This window comes from Aspergillus foveolatus (assembly GCF_047715535.1).
Source record: "Aspergillus foveolatus strain CBS 279.81 unplaced genomic scaffold BDW70scaffold_33, whole genome shotgun sequence".
Taxonomy (NCBI): domain Eukaryota; kingdom Fungi; phylum Ascomycota; class Eurotiomycetes; order Eurotiales; family Aspergillaceae; genus Aspergillus; species Aspergillus foveolatus.
In genome coordinates this window covers 1-21,096 of record NW_027396097.1, presented here as the reverse complement: position 1 = coordinate 21,096, position 21,096 = coordinate 1, and the positions used below count along the sequence as shown (strand labels likewise).

Here is a 21,096-nt window from a genome sequence, read left to right as displayed (position 1 = left end):
TGTATTCGATGGTCAGACTGCATTCATCCAGCCAGTTACAGGCCATGATTCGTGATTTTCGGACATTCAAGCATTAGTCTGCAGCATCGTTCGTCCCATCCCAGGTCTAAAGGGAACCGATACCAGCATTTATCACAGAGAGCCACCATAACCACAATTCGCGACTGTTCCACGGAACGCTTCATTAGATCCAATTAGACCAGGCGAATATCCTTGAAGAGTGTGTTCACGCATATGGCATAGTCCAGCATGGAGCCGTCCGTCCTTCAGCAACCGCGCCCGATACGCGGGTGTTGACTTGGCCTGCCCTTGTTTATACCTATACGGTGATGACTGGTATAACTACAGCACACGGTATCCATATGGTTATCCTCGTAATGTGATTGTGATTGGACCCGTTGTTGTCTTTCCGACGATCAACGACGCCGGTCTGCAGCGACAGGACGTGGTAGGCGTTGTCAACCCACGAACACAGGACCCCGGATAATGCTCCAACATCCTCGTGAAGCATCTCGTTATATGTTACCCAGATGTAGTTATCAATCGACTAGCGGCGCATCTTCACCCGTTTAGTTCAATAGTTCAAACTGTATCGGGATATCATACCGCCACTCGCGCATCCAGGCTCTGCGGGCATAGCTATACATTTTGACGTGGTTGACTGCCCAGTAAGTGCCCTTCTTGTCTGAAGTCGTCCGTCTCTTCGCTGTTGTGGGAGTATTAAGGAGGTGTAGAGGAGAGATCCGTGCGGCATGTTAGTGGCGGTTGTGCATGCGGGAAAGGAAATCCCATCCAGTTGTAAGATATCTGGCGATCTGGAATACGAATTTGAAGCATTGTGTGACAGCCACGAATGCAAGTACGGTAGTTGTGAGGCCGCCAAAAGTGTTATGGTGGCATTGAGCTTCGACCGATCGACGCATCTTTCCGCGTTATGTTAATCAACAGTCAGTGTCCGGGGCTGCCTGGTGCTGTTAAGTCTGCTAATCCAGGTTTGCTTGTGGATATATTTGTGCTCTATTTGAGCGTCACGAGGAATATGGACTCGGTCTAGAGGCGCGTATCAAGAGAAAACTGCGTCCACTATCAATGGGCCGCAGTCTCCATCTCGCCGTCCACACGCTGTTGGTCAGCCGATCCTTCAGCCCGTATGATCTAGCCCTGTGTTTCAGTTTTAGTCTTTGATATTGCACCTCCCCGATCATGTCATAAAAAAGCCAGTGCACCAGTCAACATATTTTCATGTCCTAGTAGACAACACTGAGATATATGGCAGCTTGGTGGGCGACTGATCGAAGTTGTCACCATTTATTCTGTGACAGACTCACGTTTGTCGGTAGCGAGGAATGTTGTATGAGAACTCGCAGCATAGTAATACTAATGAAGCAGATAAGAGTAATGACCACTTACAGCAACAGCTAAGCCAGTACAGAATACAAATAAGGATTAGGGACATCTTTCTCCAGCACAGTCCCGTTTCCAAAAACAGTCCCGTTCTTCAGCAGCTCCACGCGTCCATAGTGCAGATTTCTTGGTGGATCATCAATAACAGTCCCATTCGCAAAGATAATCCCGTTCCAAGACGGGGTGATCTTCTGAAGCACACTCTTCACAGCCAATGTCTTTGACGCTTGCGCTACAGGCGGAAGAAGCGGAGACCGCTGTCCGCTCACATCGCAGTTCTCACTGAGCATATACAGATTCAGTCCGATAGAGAGGGTGTAAATCTCAGCACTGAGCTGATTCCAAGCAAACTGGTCTGTGATTACCACGCCAATATAATCAACTAGAAGGACATTCGGCCATTTTGTGGGACTCATAGCATTCACACCCGCCCAGTACAATGCTGGATTCGTAGGCATGATGGCGATATTCTGGATAGTTAGAGCGGTTGTTTGGAGCGCGTCTGCGGATACAAGCCACTGGCTGATAAGGAACTGGTCGTTCGTGAACGGCGAGACACGGTTGATGGCTGACCATACGGCGATTTGATCCTCGGCTACTGGCTGTGTCGTGGCGAGGTTTGACCAATGATCATTGACGGCCATGGCCGACGCTGGATAGATGCCATCGGAAGGTGAAGAGCTCGGGACGCCGGAGGGAATATTGGAGCCGTCGAGGAGGAAGAGAACGCATCCATTACCGTTGTTCTGATCCATGAAGTAGGATGCTTTCTGGCGTTGAAACTTTGTGGTCGTATCGAGGTTTGGACAGCGGTTGTTAATCTTCTTGAGTTCGCTGAAAAACTTGTTGGCAATCGCCGTGTCCCACCGGATCGCACCGCCAGGTAGCCGTTTGATACCGATGAGATACCTCAATTTCAGGAATATGATCTCTCCGGGGTTTTCTGAAGTAAAACGGTTGACTTCGTTGATGATATCGGCTAGGCTTTCGCCAGTATTCCCGACAGGAACATCAGCCGTCTCGTCGTTGACGTGGGCCACCCAAAACTCGTAGCTGCTCGTATCAGGTTGGTGAACGCTCATGATGCGCAAGTCGAACCATCGCGCACCCACGCGGAGTTGGTCGTAAATGTTAAGGCCCTGGGTTTGTGTGTTGGCCTCGCTGCCTATGGAAACGATCTTACCGCTGATGGTGCTCATGCCTGAGTCGTGCGTACCGGGCATGACAAGATGTTGCAGCGGCCTGTCCTTGATTACATCGTACATTTGCTTCATCCAGTTACCGCTGCCGTGAGTGAGTGACGCCATGAATCCATAGCTGTCACTGCCCGTGATGACCAAAGTAACCGGCACCTCCGCTCTAGGATCCAGGTACTCGCGTTGGCCTAGCGCCATATCACTCAGATCTATGACTGTACGGCGCCAGTACATATGCGGAATGTGAGTCGTTGCTCGAATCGCGAATTTCTTGCTTGTGCCTACAATCGAGTAATAAGCTTCGCCGCCGGTGTCAACGGGGTTCGCTGTCAGCCTAGTCGAGTAGTGGGCAATATTTTGTCTGGCGCGGCCAGGTGGAATATCGCCCCAGTCAAACTTATCCATCTGGTATGAGTGGGTGCTGTCCAGCTTGAACCGATGTGGGGTTAAATTAACAATTGTGATGTACTGTCGTCCGGAAGTCACATCGTCGAGCCCGAGTGTGCCCCAGTCTGTGTATTCTCCTGCTGGCATCTTCTCTGAGCCGTATGTCGCCTCATCTGCACTACATACAGCAGCGGCCGCTGTGACACCGTTGCGCTGGATCTTTTGACCATGGTTCGTTCTATACGGCACGGAAGTAGATGCAGCCAGGGCCGAGCAGAGGCTGGACGCACCAGCGAGCCCAGCCAGAATCTGACTTAGTTTCATAATCGGTCACTGCTTTAAGGAGCAAGCAGTTAGGGCATACTGCTTCGAAAGATGGGGAGAGCGCATTAAGTGGCCGTGACCGAGAGACGGAAGTCCTATTTAAGCACCTGCACCGCGATTCTTTGGTGCTACCACCCAATCACACCCACTAGCAAGGCCTGGTGATGTTGCAGCGAGTCCCTAGCTCGGCTCTAGCCCAGGGGTTCTTCGTTGGACTTACCTTAGCGCCGTGGCGGACACTGATCATGAGGTATGATTTGCTCGCTTTCGGCCCCTGCAGAATATATTAGATTAAAAACACTATTATATCCTGATCAGCAGCCAGCCTGTCTGTCTGCCGAGCGATAAAAAGCCCGCCGTTGCAACCTCAAGACCGGTCAGTCTGAGTTTTGTCCGTCTACCTAAATAGGCGTGGGCCGGTCTGGTGCTGCAACTGATGGGAGTGTTGCGAATATTGCAAGGGTTGTCCGCATTCCTGCCAAGGCACTGATAGCTTTAATGTCCACACAAGACAGAAGAACCCTCAATCTTAGTCGCTCAGGCACCAGACTAGCCACAGATTTGTATTTGACAATGTTGATATGGCGCAAAGGCTCGGACAGTCTTTCACATGTGTAACCATCGCGGCGGGCATCAGCAGCAGCCTGTATGTGCTCTGTAGCGCTGAGGTTTTTTCTTCACAGCCGTGGCCACATACAGAGACAGAGTGTTAACCTGTGACTACTGATCACAGGCTAACTTCATCGATTAATTTCCAGCAGCAGGATCTGAAAATAGTTAAGTAGTTTAGTTTTTCGACCTTGGCTGAATACCCAGGGAACAGCTCAAAGGTCAGATATGCTGATCTTGATTTGGACTGCCGCAGCCAACAAGTCTATCTCACATCTGTTAAGTTGTGTTTCCATGGCTGTGTTTAGTGTGGATGAGTGTTGGGGTGGAAGAGAAGAAGTGGTAGAGTCAGGTGGAAGGCGCATGAGACTTGCTGCATTTCCCCGCTCGAATGACTTCTCACTCTACCTTCCTCTCGACTTTACAGAGAACTGATTCTTCTCACCATTCACCCATCCCGCAAGGACATCCGCATGCTGGACTATCCTCTGATCAATGAGTGTGCTAGCTATTCCTGTCACCCGTGATCAATTTTAAACGCTAACTGCCCATGCTCTTAGGACGCTCTCCGCCGGATTTTGTCGAACACTGGGAGGCAAAGGTCTAGGCCCCTGCATCTATCCGTGCACCTCGTTATCGAGTACGGTCCAGCATCTTTCAGCCACGAAGCTTTCCCCGCAACTACAATGGGAACGGTGGTCATGGGGGAATCCCGAAAGTCGCAAAGCAAAAGCACGGTCAGATATACTTCCATAAACACGGGAGGCGAATAGAGAATAAGCAGAAGCTTTCTCTGATATCAAGAACAACGGTTAATCGGAAATTAACAATGAACTTGCATTGGCAATGTCTCTTTGGCTGGTGAGCCAGTCCAGACCCCAGGCGACGTTTGGAGCGCGCGTTCTCGTGGGGCAAGCGCCGGAGTTTCCCCGCCCCTGCGCTAGGAACCTTCCCCCACATCTTCGAAGTCTTCTTTGTTGAGCCAACTTCTACCAAGCATCAATTCAAATCAAGGGCTACTGTGATTTCAAAATGGCAGCTGTACTTGAGACCACGAGTCTTGGAACCATTCAAGGAAAGGTCAGCGACGCGGTCACGCAGTATCTCGGAATCAAATATGCCACACTGAAAGACAGATTGGCAGAGGCAGTGCCAATCGACAGTCGCGAGGGCGATATTCTCAATGCCACAATTGACGGGTGAGCGTGTCCTAGACGAGCATACAGACTGCTACTAACTGCATCGCAGTCCTACTGCGGTCTCGCTTCCAATTGGTTGTGATCTAGAGTTGATGCATGTCCAACATACTCTGCCCAAGAAGGACCTCCCCCAATCGGACTTGGATTGCTTGAACCTGAATATTGCCGTTCCTGCTGATACGACACCTTCTTCGCGACTTCCGGTCTTTTTGTACATACATGGTGGAGGCCTCGTAATAGGTGCCAATTCATGGCCCCAGTTCGATTATGCAAGATTCGTTCGGCTCTCTGTCGAGAAGAAACTACCCATAGTTGCAGTCTCTATCAAGTAAGTGCTTGGCTATAGACATAGACTCGCACTAACTCCGCTAGCTATCGGCTGGGAGCCTTTGGGTTCTTGACCTCCGAGGAACTGCGTAATGCTGGATATAAAGCAAACAATGGTCTTAGAGACCAACGTGTAGCCATTGAATGGGTCCGGAAGCATATCCACGAGTTTGGTGGTGATCCGGATAATATAACCGTGGCGGGAATGAGCGCAGGCGGAGGTATAATACACTTTTGTCTACCAAGGAAAGAGCTAACTTTCATCCAGCATCCGTCACTTACCACTTAAATTCCGAGAAACCACTTTTCAAGAGGGCTATCGCAATAAGCGGTACCTACTTCCTCAGCCAGCCGTTGCCCTACGACGCACATGAGCAGAACTACCAGAAAGCAATTTCCGCTCTGGGGCTGTCGGATGCAACGCCTGCTGAGAGGATCAAAGCTTTGCTTGAGAGGCCGGGCTCTGACATTGTCTCTCAACTGCCACCGTCTATTCTGGCCGCTCCTGCGATCGACGGTGACATTGTTCCAGCCGCGCCCTCGCACGCACACACAGGAAGTACAGCCTCGGACGTCCCAAAAGGGAAGAACTGGTGCACCGACCTCTTGATCGGAGATTCTCAGATGGATGTAGGTGCATTATACGTGGTGCCATATCTGGGCTAATCAATGTCCTAGGCAAGCATCATTGCCTTCTTATTCCCGCATACCAAGAATGGCTGCGCCAGGAAGTTCATTATGGCTCTGAAGACAGCGCTCCAATCTCAACCCGCCGTAGTCGACGAAATCCTGAATTCATACGGCATTACTGATGAAAGCGCCAGCGATGATGAGGCTTATCCTGCCGTTCTGAACTATATCAATGACGTCTTGTTCTTCACCCCTGTTCTGACATTCGCGCAAGGATGGAAAGGAAACGCGTACGTTTACTACTTCAACGAGGGAAATCCATGGGAAGGACAGTGGAAAGGCCGAACAAACCACATTCTCGACGTTTCGTACCTCTTCCAGAATTTCCGCGAGTTCTTATCGCCAGAACAGCAAGCAGTCGGAACTGCGTTTGCTGAGGACTTTTTCAGATTCTGTCACGGGCAGGCTCCTTGGCCCGCTATCACCCGAGGAACTGTGACAGAAGGCTTTACAGCAAGGCGCTATGGGCCGTCCGAGAAATACCCCTCTGGAACGGTTACCCAGGCTTTCGGGGGCGAAAGTCAGCGACGACGACATCTCTACGACTGCACAGAGAAGGTTTCGCTCGATGAACTGGCGAGTGTTTTTAATGTCTTCATGACGTTGTGATCAGGACGAACTGACCGCTTTTTTGTTGAAACTAATTTCATATACTTCACGATGGGAGTCCTGAATATTCTACCAGATCCTGCTTTCGACCTAGTTGGAAACCGTAAATCACGACCCCAAGCACCCTAGGCATCCTTAATGCTTTCAACCATCCGGTAGTCAATCAGGCATGCGTTCTCGTAGATCTCGCCACAGTCTGCTCTGCGCCCATACTCAGCTATCTTACAGACGTCGCCATAACTGCGCTCAGTTTTCACGCGAACCAACTCATCTCTCGAATAATATCAGAAAAGGCTGATCCTCCAACCGCCACTATTTCCACCATGCTTGACCCAGAGGATTATACCGTCGGCTGGATCTGTGCCGTAGGGACTGAATATGTTGCCGCTCAAAGTTTTCTTGACCACGAGTTCGGTCGGCCTGACGTCCTGGCCCCTAATGACAATAATGATTACACATTAGGCAAGATTGGAGGCCACCACGTTGTCATAGCTGTCCTCCCTGATGGAGAATATGGCACATCCTCGGCTGCAAGCGTCGCCAAGGATATGCTGCACAGCTTTCCTAATATCCGATTCAGTCTTCTGGTCGGTGTGGGCGGTGGTGTACCGAGCAAAACATGATATTCGTCTGGGTGACATTGTTGTCAGTTCGTCCCAAGGTGGTGGACACGGCGGTGTGATCCAGTATGACTGTGGCAAAGAACTTCAAGAGCAAAGATTCCAATAGACAGGGTTCTTTTCCCGACCACTGACTGTACTTAGAACAGCGGTCAACGGCCTCAAGGGACAACATCAGAGGAAGGGCCATCAGTTTGAAGAAGCAATCAACACGGTGCTTGATAACAACAGAAGAATGAGACGGAAGTATAAACGGCCAGATTTGGGCAGTGATAGGCTGTTTGAAAGCCAAGTTATCCATCCTTCCGACAGGGAAGGGACGTGTGCTGAAATATGCGATATGTCGAGATTGATCATTCGAAAAGAACGGGATGAAGATGAGGATATACCAGCAATCCATTACGGGCTTATTGCATCTGGAAACAAGCTGAGTAAAGATGCCGAATTTCGGGACAAGCTTGCACTTGAACAGAACATTCTATGTTTTGAGATGAAAGCAGCTGGCCTGATGAATCATTTTCCATGTTTGGTCATTCGTGGAATCTGACTACGCAGACGCCCATAAGAAATGGCAATGGTATGCAGCAATGGCAGCGGCAGCATATGCAAAAGATATCTTATGTCGAATTGTCCCCAGCCAAGTGAAAGCAGAAAAACAGGCCCGCGAGATACTGTATGGTCAGTGTAGCCCGGTTGTTGTAGACTCTGTGCTGATATAAGGCGGTTTTTCAGGCATTCAGAATCAGCTTGATAAGGTGTCAATGAGTATTGACACTGCGGCTCGTTATGCCCATAGGATTGACCAGAAGCTTGAGCTCGACGATCTACCTATCGCAGATGGGGCAGAGTATGATTCGTACAGCAATCAACATGAAGATGAATGTCTTCCAGGAACTAGGCAACAGCTTCGGCGCCAGACAATAGAGTGGTCTAATCTCCCTGAAGGAAAGTGCATTTTCTTTCTGGCTGAATGGGCTGGCGGGGACGGGAAAGTCCACTATATCTCGAACTATTGCGCGATCATTCCAGAAAATGGGAATATTGGGAGCAAGCTCTTCTTTAAACGAAGTGCAGAGGATCGTGGAAATGCAACCAGGTTCTTTCCAACAATCACAAGGCAACTTTTCACCAAGATTCCAGAGCTTTTGCCTGCTGTCAAGAGGGTATTGCAGAAGGATCCCGAATATCAGCAAAGCCGCTTTGGGACCAGTTTGAAATGCTGGTTCTACAGCCTCCGTTGGGCTTGGAAATCATGACTTTTTAGGCCCCAACCTTGCTCATCGTGATTGCGCTGGATGAATGTGAGGGTGACAATCACATCCGAGCCATCCTTCAACTACTGCCACGAGTGTAGGTGTCAAAGTCAGTGCGCTTGCGAATTTTTGTCACAAGCAGGCCTGAGCTACCGATACGGCTAGACTTCAGGGATGTCGGAAGTCATTAGCAGGATCTGATTCTCCATAAGATTATAACCCGATAATAGAACATGACAAATCCTTGTTCCTTGAGCACAAGTTCACTATGATTCGGAGAGAACGGTCTTTGTCAGCAGACTGGCCAGGGAAAACTAATTTTCAGGCTCTGCTTACCATGTCGGTTCCACTGTTCATTGTCGCTGCCACCATGTGCCGTCTGTTTGAGGATCACAATCTGGACCCGGAGCAATGTCTCGCTGAGGTCCTCAAAAACCGAAACCAAGAGTCACAGTTGGATGGAATATACCTCCCGGTATTCAACAGGCTCCTTTCCAGTTATGACGAAGAGAGACGAGACAAGCTGGCTAATAAAATCCAAGAGCTTGTTGGTTTAATTATCCTCCTCGAGACCCCACTCTCAGCTGTTGCTCTTGCCAAACTGATGAATATTGAGTTATCATCAATCAAAGTCAGGTTGAACCCACTGCACTCAGTTCTCAACATACCAAATGATGAGGCAATGCCAGTCAGACTTTTTCATCTCTCATTCCGGGAGTTCCTTTCTTCGTCCTAGAACGCGCAAAAGATCTCCAATCTGGGTTGACAAGAAGCAGACACATCAAAGACCCAACAGATTACTATCTTGATATCATGTGCAAGAAGCTGAAGAAAAATATATGCAATCTTCAGAGCTATGGAACTGACCGCAGAGACATTGATACACATTCTGTTATTCATTATTTGCCACCAGAGCTGCAGTATTCCTGTCGCTATTGGACCTACCAATTGGTACAAAGCAAGGATCCAGAGACGCAGGCAGATACTGTCTTGGCATATCTTGAAGTCCATTTTCTTCACTGGGCAGAAGTAATGAGCATCTTAGGTAATATAGCAGAAATTGTGGAGTGTATCAACACTCCGCAGTCCGCTTTGCAAGTGAGTCAGAAATATCATCTTGTAATTTTGTTGCTAAGCTTGATAGGGCAACAATCACCCCATTTTGAGAATACTGCAGGATGCGAAGCGGTAGTTTTGAAGAATAGCCAGATAGCAAATACTGTGCCTCTTCAACTCTTTGCTTCTGGATTGATCTTCGCGCCAGCAACGGTGACAGCTAGGGGAAAGTTGGGAAAAGAGCTTTCTGATTGGTTATCTAGAGGCCCAAAAGTCGAAGATAATTGGGGCCGGGAATTACAGACTCTAGAGGGCCATTCAGATTGGATTGAATCAGTTACCTTCTCACCAAATGGCCAGCTGCTGGCATCTTGCTCCCAGGATGGGACCATCCGGCTCTGGGATCCTGCTACTGGCAGTCTCAAGAGTACTCTGGAGGGCCATTCAGGTTGGGTTCGGTCAGTGGCCTTCTCACCAGAGGGCCAGCTGCTGGCATCTGGCTCCTCTGATAAGATCATCAACCTCTGGGATCCTGCTACTGGCAGCCTCAAGCACACTCTGGAGGGCCACTCTGCTTTACTTCAGGCAGTAGCCTTCTCACCAGATGGCCAGCTGCTGGCATCTGGCTACCGATAGAACCATTAAGCTCTGGGATCCTGCCACTGGCACCCTCAAGCATACTATGAGCTCTTATGGCATAGTTACCAACATCGAATTCTCGATGAAGTTGCCTCAACTCATTACCAACCTGGGAACTTTTAGTATCCAAGCCTGCAATGCAGACTTATCAAGATCCTTTGATATAAAGGCTGAGGCCTCTCTGCAGCGAAACCGTTGGTTTGCTATTCAAGGCCGGAGAGAATTATGGATCCCTCCTGAGTATCGGCCCACCTCTTCAGCAGTCAAATACAGTACTATAGCGTTTGGCTGCAGAAATGGCAGGGTTTGTGTAATATCATTGTCTATTTAGCGAAGCTGTATAATGCTTTATGATGTCCTGCTGCTAAATATCTTACTATTTTCATGCCTCTTGAAAAGGGAAGGCGTGGTTACCTATGTGAACTAAGGGTCATATATTTATCTGCTGTCGATAGAAATATCACGATTTTTCAGCCACCTCTAATGAGTTCGCTTGCCAGCATAACTGATTTCGGATTAAGCATGGCCATAACGGTCATTCTTACTCGCAAAAGAGTGCATATACTTTGTGCCAGCCTAACGTGTACGGAGGCCTAAAGGGACAAAAAGGAAAAAATAAAAATTACCTGTATTAGTTAGTATTCGTAAACGTGGTCTGGAACTTCGAAAACAGCGCGAAAGTTGTAAATAACAAACCCGGTTCTGAAATTTCTGTAAGATTGTCACCTCGGTTCCGCCGAATAGAATCGAGTGTCTCAGGGACCATCCTTTTATCTGGGTTTTAGGCTGCACCCACAACAGACATTGAGTCATTCTTCTCTTGCACTGATGATCATTGCAGATCAGCTCTCTCTTGAAACAATGTGCTGCGCCATGGGAGGAATGCGCGCATCTTCTGTCCGAGAGATCACGCCAGACAATATTCGGAGGCCGAACCGCTAGCGGCTCCGGCGGTGCTTCCGAAGCCGACGGCGCAAACGGAGCTCCAGGCGCTCTTCGGCCGCGCCAAAGTGCAGTGCAGTGCCTGCCGTTAGAACGAGACGCCTGAAGTGGTCAACAAGCAGTATCTGACGGCTTATCTAGGCCTAGTGCGCCAATGAAGCCTGCATAGGCCGCTTAGCAGCGCAGCTATAGGATATGGACTCGTCACGGCCGTTGAGCTTAGGAAATGGACGCGACTGGAGCTTCAACCCTTGAAATCGCAAATGAGCCCGCTCCATGAATTGTTTCAGAGGGGCTGGAAGATTGAGGCGAGAACTGATCGTTAATGAGCCGGTAGTGATCACCGTCTACTGTTGTCAAGCCGTGATGAATGGGCACGATTCAGAGCGTAGCAGCATTATATCAATATTGTCGATATTGTCGCGATTGTCACCCCAGCTCCTCTTCAGCTGCCATGACCAAGAATCCATCCAGAGTTTATCCAAATCAGTCTCACCACTCGCGTTTGCGTGGCGGATCGGTGACCGGTAGGGCGCAGCAAGACTCCCCACCTGCTTACGGTGTTACAGGCCCCGGCACTCTCCGACAAGCAGAGACCACCAGAGACAGAATATTTAACCAGTTAATGATCCAGGTAGACATTCCCTGCCCGAAGCGCCCGGAATCCACATTCTCACGATCAAACTTTCGCTTTGCAGCACGATTCCAAACATACTTCGATGGCAAACCTCGTGAATCGGCGCCTCGTCGCCAACGCTCTGACGGTCCTCGCTCTCGGTGGAATCGGCGCGTATACTGCTTCGACTTGCTTGATCAAGAACGTGTCCGCAGAGTCGCGCAGTGCAGAACCACACAAGGTCTTTGGCCGTGGTCCGGCATTCAAGTCCCTCCGTCTTCACAGCTCAGAGAGCGTCAACGACATCACAAAGCGGCTGCGGTTTGAGCTACCTGGCGGAGAGAGTTCAATAAGTGGCCTCGGTCTGACTTGTGAGTCTGTCCTCTGTGCTTAATTAGTCTGCGGAACTGAACAAGGAAAGAGAAAGGGAATTGGGGAGGGGCTAATTTGGATCTCACCCAGCTGCTCTCCTTACGTTCTCGAAGCCAGAGGGCAGCTGGCTACCCGCTGTGCGACCGTATACTCCCATCAGCAAACTAGGTAAGCAAGACCTCCCAGCCGGTTCTAGTCGCGTTCTCTGACGAACTGACCAAACCATCTGACCGGAACCATAGATGAACCCGGCTTTGTCGATCTGCTAGTCAAACGGTATCCCAACGGAAAGGCAAGCACGCATTTGCATAGCTTGAAACCAGGCGATAACCTCTTCGTTCTTGCATCCATTCCCGGTTTCAATTGGACCCCAAACAAGTTTTCCCACGTCTACCTCATCGCCGGCGGCGCTGGGATAACGCCAATCTACCAGCTCGCGCAGGGCATCCTGGACAATCCGGCGGACAAGACGAAAATCACCGTGATATTCGGCGTCAACACGGAGAAGGATATGCTTCTGCGTGAGGAGTTTGATGCGTATCAACGGGCGCATCCTGATCGAATTGATGTTCACTATACAGTCAGTCGGCCGGGTAGCGAGTTCAGGCCGGCTCCAAACGTGCGATCAGGTTACGTGACGAGGCAGGTTCTTGCAGAGGTCATGGGGGGTCCTGACGAGGCCGATACGAAGATATTTGTTTGCGGGCCGCCCGCGATGGAGAAGGCGCTGGTTGGGGGCGGATTTGGCCAGGGCCAGCCGGGGATTCTGCAGCAGCTGGGCTATTCGAAGGATAGGATCTACCGGTTTTAAAGCACGACACAGCTCAACTTCTGTACTATAACCGTCTCATCTTCATTATCTTTTCAGTCTCTGCGTGGAATCAGATAAGAAAGCACAACATTCTGCTCCACGTCATTCGCTTACTGTTGGGGTAGAGCTTGGGCGATCTCTAATCTAGTATTAGCAAGCTCGCCACGTCTCGGGATCCGCGGGTCCCACTCCGGCTCGAGCCGCTCCAAGCTTTAGAAACGGAGTCCATATCCGCAACAAGACTTTTCTCTAATCGATTTTGCACCTCGCCCTGCTCAATATCGTGGAAGTTCGAGGTTTGAGTGCATAAGTTATCGGCAGGTAATCTTAGGCACTGTGCTTTTTTCCTTACAAATGTTGACGGCACTGCGGTACCGGGAACAAAAACGCCCGTTGCTGCTGGAGTGGAGAGCCTCAAAAGGGTTTATCGTCTTTGTGGTTGTATTCGCTATTTTCACTGTATGATACCCGTTCCTGTATGTGCTGATCTGATGCTAATCATTGTTGTAGGATATCTTGTTGTATGGGATTGTACGTATATCGGGTTACGCTTCGACGTTCGAGTCTGACAAATCCCCAGATTGTGCCAGTGACTCCGACTGCGCTAAATGAAAGAGCTGGCATTGCAGAGGGCGATGGTACGTACTCTTCGCCTTATGTGGTATCCTCCCAATAACGCCAGGTAGAACAATCTTGGACATCGATCCTACTGGGCCTGTACGGCGGGGCCCTCCTCGCATCCTCGCGTAGGTAGCCTCACCCAGAACCTGAGGAACGTATGTGCTGATAAAAGGCTCAGCCCCCGCAGGGTATCTCGCCGACAGAATCGAGTCGCGCCGGTGGCCGCTGATCCTCGGCCTTGTCGCCCTCGGCGCCTCAACGGCCCTTCTCTGCGTCGGAACCCACATCGGGCTCTGGATAGCCGGCCGTCTATGTCAGGGTGTTTCTGCGGCTGTCGTCTGGACAGTCGGGTGTGCACTGCTGGTCGACACTGTCGATAAGGATGGCTTGGGCCAAGCTCTTGGGTATATCGGGATGGGGATGACCTTTGGTGCTATGGGCGGCCCCTTACTCGGCGGTGTTTTGTACGAGCATGGCGGGTACTACTCGGTATTTGCATTGGCGTTTGCCCTAATTGCACTGGATATCGTCTTTCGGGTTGTCATGATTGAGGGGAAGGATGCGGTTCAGTGGCTCGCTGAGGATGAGCAAGTGCAAGAAACGGTATCAGGGACTTTACAGCTTCAGCAGCCAGACGATATCGAGCGCCAGGAAGACGAGAATGAACATGAAAAAAGATCTTCGGAGCCAGCACCTCTACGGGACAACCACCCCTTCCCGCCCTCGTCTGCCGAACAGCCACCAAAGAGAAAGCAGCGAAAGGCAGCCCTCCTCACCCTCCTCGCGTCATCGCGCATTCTCGTCGCCCTCTGGGCCTACTTCATCCTCTCTCTGCTTCTCACTTCCTTTGACAGCGTTCTCCCGCTCTTCGTCGATGAAACATTCCACTGGAAACAAACTGCCCAAGGCCTAGTCTTCATCCCCCTCACAGTCCCCCACACCCTCGACCCCATATTCGGTTACATCAACGACAACTACCCCTCGTCCCGCCGATACCTCGCAGGGGGGGCATTCTTCGCAACTGTCCCGGTTCTTGTCTGTCTGCGTCTCGTGAAGTCAGACAGCATCCATGACATCATCCTTCTATGCGCACTTCTGGCTCTAGTGGGAGTCTGTATAGCCGCTATGTTCTCAATCATCCTAGTGGAAGTCTCCTACGTCGTGCAGGAAAAAGAAGATGCTAATCCCGGGGTGTGGGGGAAGGGGGGCGCGATGGCGCTAGCCTACGGGGTGTCAAATTCCGCGTGGGCCGGCGGCAGTCTCGCGGGTCCGTTTCTGGCAGGCTTTATTCGGGAGAATGCAGGATGGGGGACTATGGCGTGGGTTTTGGCACTAGTGGTGGGGAGTACGGGGGTGCCGGTCTTGGGCTTTATTGGGGGTTGGGTTTCTCGGCGACGTGAAGGTGTTGGGAGAAGTGAAAGACAGTGGAGGGGTGACCAGCAGAGTGAGATGCCGGTGGCCTGATACATATCATATACCTCGCCTTGGATATTTTTGGCAGGCGCTATTTTAGTGGCGCATGAATATATTTGCATCATGGCATACTACAGCATACTATAGCATAGTATATAAAGACACCAGTGATGACTGAAGCTTCCTAAGCCCTAGCATCCTCACAAAGCCCTGATTACCACCTCCGCCTCTCCGACCCCATCACTAGATGCCCTAAGCACAATATCCCCATGTGTACCAAGCTCCCCTTTCACGATACACAAAGCCAACCCGTTGAAGGCCGTCCGTTCGTGAGACGGGAAAGCCGTGTAGTCAGCAGGAAAGCCATTATCTGTAGCGACTATCTCTCCTGGGCCAGAGACTTCGAAGTGGATTAGGTTCTTCGCCTCAGGTACGACATTGTCCTGGCCGTCGAGAACTTCCAGGGTCACGAAGGAGAGGTCCTCGCCGTCAGCAGTTATCTGGGCCCGGTCAGGAGTGAGACGGAGTTGTGTTGGTTCGCCGGCTGTCTTTACGGTATCTGTTGCCCACTTGCTGCCGTTTTTATAGGCGACGACTTGTACCTCGCCAGGTTCATAGACGACCTCGTCCCATCTAAACCGATACGTCAGAGGGTCTTTCTCGAGCCTCCCCTGCGACACCCCATTGACAAAAAGCTCTGCCTCGTCACCAGAGGTAAAGACATGGACCGGCGTAACCTGTCCAACTCTTTCCGGCCAGCTCCAATGCGGCACAATACGCGCCATACGGAAATCCGGCCGCCACCGTGCCTGGTACAGGTAGAAGCGCTCCTTCTTGAATCCCGCGAGATCAATTATTCCTGAGTATGCGCTCCTTGCGCCGTCGTAGTATGGATATGGCTCACCGAGGTAGTCCCATCCGGCCCAGACAAACCCGCCAGCGACGAAGGAGTGCTCGTCTTGAGTGGCGAAGACGCGGTCGGGTGATGAGCCGGGGTCGGATGAGTAAAGTTCATATGCGGAAATCTCGAGCGTGGTCGAGTTTCCGCCGGAGGTGTCATTAACAGGCGCACTGGTGTAGTTTGTAACGGGGAATAAGAACGTTCCACGGGTGCTAAGCGACCAGGCGACTTCGCTCCCCAGGATGAGTTTGTCGGGATGCGTTACATGGAATACACTGTACTGCGGGTCCCTTCTGTTTCCCTCTAGATGTGAATAGGCCGGGCCGTATCGTAAACCTTCGCCTTGGTAATTGAGGCTGATGAGGTCGACCACGCCCGCGAAGGACGAATTAGGCCATGCACTGTTCATCGACGCCGTGACTGGCCGGGTGGTGTCTTCTTCTCTTACAATATCCCGCAGGTAGGTCGCAATGGCTGCGGCTGTACCGTCGTCCGATTGCTCTGCGACTTCGTTCCCAATGCTCCAGATTATGACAGAGGGATGGTTGCGATCTCGACGTAGGAAGGATCGTAGATCTGGCTCGCGCCAGTCGTTAAATATCAGGTGAAAATCCAGGTCAGTCTTCTGCTGTGCCCAGGAATCGAAGATCTCATCGAGGACTAGGAAGCCCATCCGGTCCGTCATTTCTAGGAGCTCGGGTGCCGGGGGGTTATGTGCTGTCCTAATTGCATTGACGCCGAGTTCACGCAGTAGCTCCAGTTGCCGCTGTGCGGCTCTCCTGTTGAACGCCGCTCCTAAAGCACCTAGGTCATGATGCTGGTTGACGCCTTGGATACGTACTGACTCGCCGTTAACTGAGAGGCCCGTATTAGGATTGTACTTTACCGAACGAACTCCGAACTCGGTGCTGTATGTATCGAGTAGGCGGCCACTTGCGTCGTATAACGAAGTGACGGTAATGTACAGATTGGGGGTCTGATTCGGCGGAGGTCCCCATAGACGGGGATCCCGAATGGTCGTCGACGCGGACAGAAACTTTTTACTGTCCTTGTCAAGAATAACCTTATGCCTGGGAAATTGTGCGACTTTTCGACCGCGCACATGGCCATTCGTAGAGTCAAGGTCAAAGATCTCCGTAGCGACCTCTACCCTCTGTTTTTTCTGACCCTTGTTCTCGATCTGCACCTGGAGATCAACTGTTGCTTTCCGGCTGGAAACATCCCTCGTCGTCACCTTCGTCCCGTAGTGAGCGACATGTGTAGGATTAACCTTGGTCAGCCACACGTTGCGGTAAATCCCGCCACCAGGATACCACCTTGACGAGCTCCCAGAAGGATTCTCCACACGGATAGCAAGCTGGTTCTCTTCCCCTTGCTGCAGGTATGGAGTAAGATCAAGCTGAAACGAATTGTATCCATATGGCCAACCGCCAACCAGATGGCCATTGAGCCAAACCATGGGATAAGACATGGCACCGTCGATTTCCAATAAGACCACTTTATCACTGTCTTCTTGTGTAATATTCAGCTTGCGCCGATACCATCCCACCCCCTGCACTGGAAGTCGACCCATAGCTGAAGGTATCTCGGGGTCGTCGTCTGTATAAAATGGTCCAGTGATAGCCCAGTCATGGGGCAGACGCACGACATCCCAGCTACTGTCGTCAAAACTATTATGCACATATGGAATGTCGCCATCCGGCTCGGTAGATGGGCGCTCATGTTGTGCATTGGCGTTCTTGATATAGTCGTTGCCTACAGGCAGGATCCAGGGCTTTAATACTTGAAGACTGGAATCGTTCGCGTCGGGACGAAGGTCGTAGACAACATTGTCTGGTATCTGCTCGGAGTGCCAAAATTTCCATTGATAGTTGAGACTTGCTCGTTCACGCACGCGTTGCGAGGGAGTTTTGCCGGTGTTGCGCGCTGATAGCGCAACGGCAGATGAGGCCGCAAGGGCAAGGCCCCATCCTAGATATGCGCAAGACTGGAGTTTCATGAGGACAGGCTTTGTCCATAGGCCCAGGAGGTTGGAACCTCAGCGGGAGACGAACGGTCCCTTTTTTTAAGGTTCTTAGAAAAGCACAGTATTCTGTTGATCCGACGGCGCGGGATGTATCTGCCAATTGTGCTCGACCAAAGCCGCTGGTCTCAGGATATTCTTCCGCCAATGGTACCTAGTATCCTCCATTTTATTAACTCCAATTCCGCTGCAGAAGTAAAGCCTGACGATCGTCAATATCCGCTTGCATGGCGATTGTTATTTAGCCGAAACCCCGCCTTATACAAAGCCTCTGTGGGGACGTTATTTCCCGGCAGCAATGCACGTAATGCGGGGTACGTAGCTCAGAAACGAGCCGTGTATCCTGCAGACATTGAAAGGTCTACCTCGTTGTTCATCGAATTCCGTCAATACTCCGATCCCAGATGATGCCATGAGAGGACTGACTCTTATGAGCTTGAGTATGCCTCTTCAGCGGCCATTTCAACCCCCTGAATGAACTCTTCGGCCAAACATCGTATGAGGTTCCCTAAACCACCGCAATTTGATCTCGAGTTGGTAACGTAGAGATTACTGAGAGCGGTTCACTGGATGGAGTCAGTCAACGTTCTGTCGTTGCGATCAACGCCGCACACGCGCTGGAGCGAAGAGAAACCAACTCGTCAGGTGAAAATATAGACATCGCGGCTTGCAGTACGGTCCTGAGTCTTCACGCCAAAAGAAAATTCTCGTCGCTGCTCGTCGCTACTCGTCGCTACGCTGAGCCTTCGAGTACTTAGATGATGCTTAGTGGTGACATGGAGTCTCTCTGACGCCGAGCGTCCGCCGAGTACCACATCCCGCCCCGCCGCCACTTTGTGTTGCTTGTTCTCCCCGCACAGCCCCACGAACCATTCCACCTGTGCAGACCGCTGCAGTCTCAGGTCCAATACGCAACATCACAGCCCGGTACGATCATGGCACTGACGATGTGGGGTATCCTCGCTCGGGTATCGAGGGGCTGCATTCGAAGCTGGTTAATCGACTGATCCTCAATTCAACCATCCGCGAGTTTCAAAAGGAAAATGGCATCTCCGCAAGTCCAGCACGACGGCTTGAATGCGACGTTCACTGGAATCGAGACGCAGTGCGACGGCACAGTGGTTCATCATTTCCGCGGTATCAAGTATGCCAGTATCCCTGGGCGGTTTGAGCGCGCACAGCCGGTGACGGGGTTCGACGGGCGGACTGTTGATAGTTCGCGGTTTGGGTATGTCACACTCTATCATCCTTGCCGGATCAACGATTAGATTTTGGGTTAATACTTGCATATTCTAGGCCCCGATGTCCCCAGGTCGATATCGATGTCCGCCATCTCCTCCGCATCCCCGAGGATTTTGTGATTGAACAGGAAGCCGAGGATGAGTTCGAGTGTTTGACTGTCGACATCACCTGCCCTCCTGGTGCGGCAAGCAAGGACGCTTTCCCGGTCCTGGTTTGGATTCATGGTATGCGGGATACGATGCATTGGGTGTGATGGCTTGGGCTGATAGTAGTGTTTAGGCGGTTCGCAGATTATGACATTTTGCTCTGCGGCGTCCAAGATTTGCGGTACGTTGATTTTAAAGCCCCTTGTGCTTCGAAATTTGAATTTGACTTTCTAACTAAGTACGCTTTTAGACCCCTCCAAGCTCGTCGCTGACTCCATAAAATCTGGCCAGCCGTTCATCTTCGTCTCCATCAACTACCGACTCAACATTTTCAGCTTCGGAGACGGCGGCGAGACGAACCTGGCCATCAAGGATCAGCGATTGGGACTTGACTGGGTGCGGAGGAACATTGCTGGTTTTGGCGGCAACGCGGTACGTGTTCTCAGTCTGCTCCACGATATCGGCTAACTGAAGATCGATAGGACAACATTACTTTGGCTGGAGAGAGTGCCGGTGCTATCTACGTCCATGCGCACCTCATCACCGGCCCGCCGGTGAAGAAGGCCGTTCTCGCCTCCGGATCCCTGTATCTGTCATCCCCGCTGCCCGTGGAACGAGGAAATGCTCTCATCAAAGCACTTGAGGCGAAGGTACAGCAGTACGGCGAGACCTCGCTCCGGCAAGCTACTGTTCCGTCCCTACTACGGGCATTGAAGGAGAGCAACGTCAACACCATGTGGATACAGGAGGACGATGAACTAAAGGACTGGGAGATCAGACCTGAGCAGGCTGACGAGGTCATGATCGGTGATACCGAGTACGAGGTATGTCATCCGTCCCTGTTCCGATTCCCAGACTGCTCGTATAGTATTAACCAATGCAGTCCGTCATCTGGCGCAACGGCATCGAGACCTTCGACGGGCCAACCATTGCCGCAGCGTTCGAGCAAAACCAAACATACGGGCCTACACTCCGCAAGATGTACAACGTCGTCCCCGACCGCCCAACAGCATGCAAACTCGGCGCCTTGGACCTCGTCAATGACGCACGCTACACCCTTCCCGTCGAGCTCATTTCCGACAAGATGACTGCCGCCGGAAAACGCGTCTTCAAGTACGTCGTCGACCAGGTCAACCCATGGCAAGCTTCTGCACGGTCCCACCACGCCGTTGACCTGCTTTTCCTATTCGGAGGCATTGATCTGTCCTTCAATCCATCTGCGGACGCGGTGGGCAAGGATATGAGGAGACGTTGGATTGCATTTGTGAATGGGAGAAGCCCTTGGAATCCCGAGAAGCGCTTTGCGTTCGGACCAGTGGGCGAGTGTCGGGAAATTTCCGAGGCTGGGTTCGCGGCGAGACGGAGAGTGGCGCATCTTCAGGCGCTGAGGGAGGCGGGAATTGGAGTCTACTTGCCCATTGTGTTTGCCTTGACGGCGGGAAAGATTAGTTTGTTAAATTAAGATAGAGCAGAATAATACCTATAAACCACTGCATTTCTACTCCTTACAGTATGAAGGCATACTTGACACGTGACGTTGCGCTAGTGGCAGCTTCCCAACACATCAACTCCTATCCTTCTACACTTGGTCTGTCAGAGATCTTTAGCCAACTAGCCGCCCAGTGGATGGAAAGCCCTTCAATCTTAACCATGCAACGGAAGCCCCTTCAGGTCCGCTGGATCCCAGGTCACTCTG

General features: G+C 51.2%; 9 protein-coding genes across 9 annotated transcripts; 6 read left to right on the top strand and 3 right to left on the bottom strand.

The window, feature by feature from the left end:
• Positions 1-1,363: 1,363 nt before the first annotated feature.
• Positions 1,364-3,358, bottom strand: BDW70DRAFT_169042 (phosphatidylinositol-specific phospholipase C domain-containing protein). Its single transcript, XM_073742601.1, has one exon. It carries the CDS (start codon positions 3,309-3,311, stop codon positions 1,419-1,421), a length of 1,893 nt encoding a protein of 630 aa, XP_073594792.1. The 5' UTR covers positions 3,312-3,358; the 3' UTR covers positions 1,364-1,418.
• A 1,594-nt stretch (positions 3,359-4,952) lies between these two features.
• BDW70DRAFT_169035 (putative carboxylesterase) lies at positions 4,953-6,745 on the top strand (the record flags this gene model as incomplete). Its single annotated transcript, XM_073742600.1, has 5 exons — positions 4,953-5,119; positions 5,169-5,447; positions 5,492-5,667; positions 5,715-6,076; positions 6,125-6,745. 5 exons carry the CDS (start codon positions 4,953-4,955, stop codon positions 6,743-6,745), a joined length of 1,605 nt encoding a protein of 534 aa, XP_073594791.1.
• Positions 6,746-7,068: 323 nt separating this feature from the next.
• BDW70DRAFT_151144 (uncharacterized protein) lies at positions 7,069-7,912 on the top strand (the record flags this gene model as incomplete). The annotated part of the gene is made up of 2 exons (XM_073739257.1): positions 7,069-7,350; positions 7,475-7,912. 2 exons carry the CDS (start codon positions 7,069-7,071, stop codon positions 7,910-7,912), a joined length of 720 nt encoding a protein of 239 aa, XP_073594790.1.
• A 42-nt stretch (positions 7,913-7,954) lies between these two features.
• BDW70DRAFT_72499 (uncharacterized protein) lies at positions 7,955-8,742 on the top strand. The gene has a single exon (XM_073744682.1). It carries the CDS (start codon positions 8,127-8,129, stop codon positions 8,619-8,621), a length of 495 nt encoding a protein of 164 aa, XP_073594789.1. The 5' UTR covers positions 7,955-8,126; the 3' UTR covers positions 8,622-8,742.
• A 448-nt stretch (positions 8,743-9,190) lies between these two features.
• On the bottom strand, positions 9,191-9,587 carry BDW70DRAFT_138517 (uncharacterized protein). Its single transcript, XM_073737227.1, has one exon. The coding sequence runs from the start codon at positions 9,516-9,518 to the stop codon at positions 9,351-9,353; it is 168 nt and encodes a 55-aa protein (XP_073594788.1). The 5' UTR covers positions 9,519-9,587; the 3' UTR covers positions 9,191-9,350.
• Positions 9,588-11,873: 2,286 nt separating this feature from the next.
• Positions 11,874-13,231, top strand: BDW70DRAFT_72373 (cytochrome b5 reductase family protein). Its single transcript, XM_073744681.1, has 3 exons — positions 11,874-12,242; positions 12,334-12,411; positions 12,486-13,231. Exons 1-3 carry the CDS (start codon positions 11,975-11,977, stop codon positions 13,052-13,054), a joined length of 915 nt encoding a protein of 304 aa, XP_073594787.1. The 5' UTR covers positions 11,874-11,974; the 3' UTR covers positions 13,055-13,231.
• A 59-nt stretch (positions 13,232-13,290) lies between these two features.
• BDW70DRAFT_72368 (MFS transporter) lies at positions 13,291-15,214 on the top strand. Its single transcript, XM_073744680.1, has 4 exons — positions 13,291-13,513; positions 13,565-13,692; positions 13,741-13,800; positions 13,854-15,214. Exons 2-4 carry the CDS (start codon positions 13,578-13,580, stop codon positions 15,137-15,139), a joined length of 1,461 nt encoding a protein of 486 aa, XP_073594786.1. The 5' UTR covers positions 13,291-13,513; positions 13,565-13,577; the 3' UTR covers positions 15,140-15,214.
• BDW70DRAFT_169033 (glycoside hydrolase superfamily) lies at positions 15,214-18,168 on the bottom strand. The gene has a single exon (XM_073742599.1). It carries the CDS (start codon positions 17,986-17,988, stop codon positions 15,289-15,291), a length of 2,700 nt encoding a protein of 899 aa, XP_073594785.1. The 5' UTR covers positions 17,989-18,168; the 3' UTR covers positions 15,214-15,288.
• A 724-nt stretch (positions 18,169-18,892) lies between these two features.
• BDW70DRAFT_72343 (putative carboxylesterase) lies at positions 18,893-20,901 on the top strand. The gene is made up of 6 exons (XM_073744679.1): positions 18,893-19,240; positions 19,309-19,478; positions 19,534-19,581; positions 19,651-19,832; positions 19,883-20,224; positions 20,284-20,901. The coding sequence occupies exons 1-6, from the start codon at positions 19,056-19,058 to the stop codon at positions 20,860-20,862; spliced, it is 1,506 nt and encodes a 501-aa protein (XP_073594784.1). The 5' UTR covers positions 18,893-19,055; the 3' UTR covers positions 20,863-20,901.
• The last annotated feature ends 195 nt before the right edge of the window (positions 20,902-21,096 follow it).

Bases quoted from the DNA above. Each gene is read 5' to 3' on its own strand.
- BDW70DRAFT_169042 (XM_073742601.1), bottom strand. From the start codon at position 3,311: ATGAAACTAAGTCAGATTCTGGCTGGGCTCGCTGGTGCGTCCAGCCTC.
- BDW70DRAFT_72499 (XM_073744682.1), top strand. From the start codon at position 8,127: ATGAGTATTGACACTGCGGCTCGTTATGCCCATAGGATTGACCAGAAG.
- BDW70DRAFT_138517 (XM_073737227.1), bottom strand. From the start codon at position 9,518: ATGAATAACAGAATGTGTATCAATGTCTCTGCGGTCAGTTCCATAGCT.
- BDW70DRAFT_72373 (XM_073744681.1), top strand. From the start codon at position 11,975: ATGGCAAACCTCGTGAATCGGCGCCTCGTCGCCAACGCTCTGACGGTC. The intron at 12,243-12,333 runs GTGAGTCTGTCC...GATCTCACCCAG, and splicing joins AAGTGGCCTCGGTCTGACTT to CTGCTCTCCTTACGTTCTCG. The intron at 12,412-12,485 runs GTAAGCAAGACC...CCGGAACCATAG, and splicing joins TACTCCCATCAGCAAACTAG to ATGAACCCGGCTTTGTCGAT.
- BDW70DRAFT_72368 (XM_073744680.1), top strand. From the start codon at position 13,578: ATGGGATTGTACGTATATCGGGTTACGCTTCGACGTTCGAGTCTGACA. The intron at 13,693-13,740 runs GTACGTACTCTT...AACGCCAGGTAG, and splicing joins TGGCATTGCAGAGGGCGATG to AACAATCTTGGACATCGATC. The intron at 13,801-13,853 runs GTAGGTAGCCTC...TAAAAGGCTCAG, and splicing joins GGCCCTCCTCGCATCCTCGC to CCCCCGCAGGGTATCTCGCC.
- BDW70DRAFT_169033 (XM_073742599.1), bottom strand. From the start codon at position 17,988: ATGAAACTCCAGTCTTGCGCATATCTAGGATGGGGCCTTGCCCTTGCG.
- BDW70DRAFT_72343 (XM_073744679.1), top strand. From the start codon at position 19,056: ATGGCATCTCCGCAAGTCCAGCACGACGGCTTGAATGCGACGTTCACT. The intron at 19,241-19,308 runs GTATGTCACACT...TGCATATTCTAG, and splicing joins GTTGATAGTTCGCGGTTTGG to GCCCCGATGTCCCCAGGTCG. The intron at 19,582-19,650 runs GTACGTTGATTT...GTACGCTTTTAG, and splicing joins TGCGGCGTCCAAGATTTGCG to ACCCCTCCAAGCTCGTCGCT.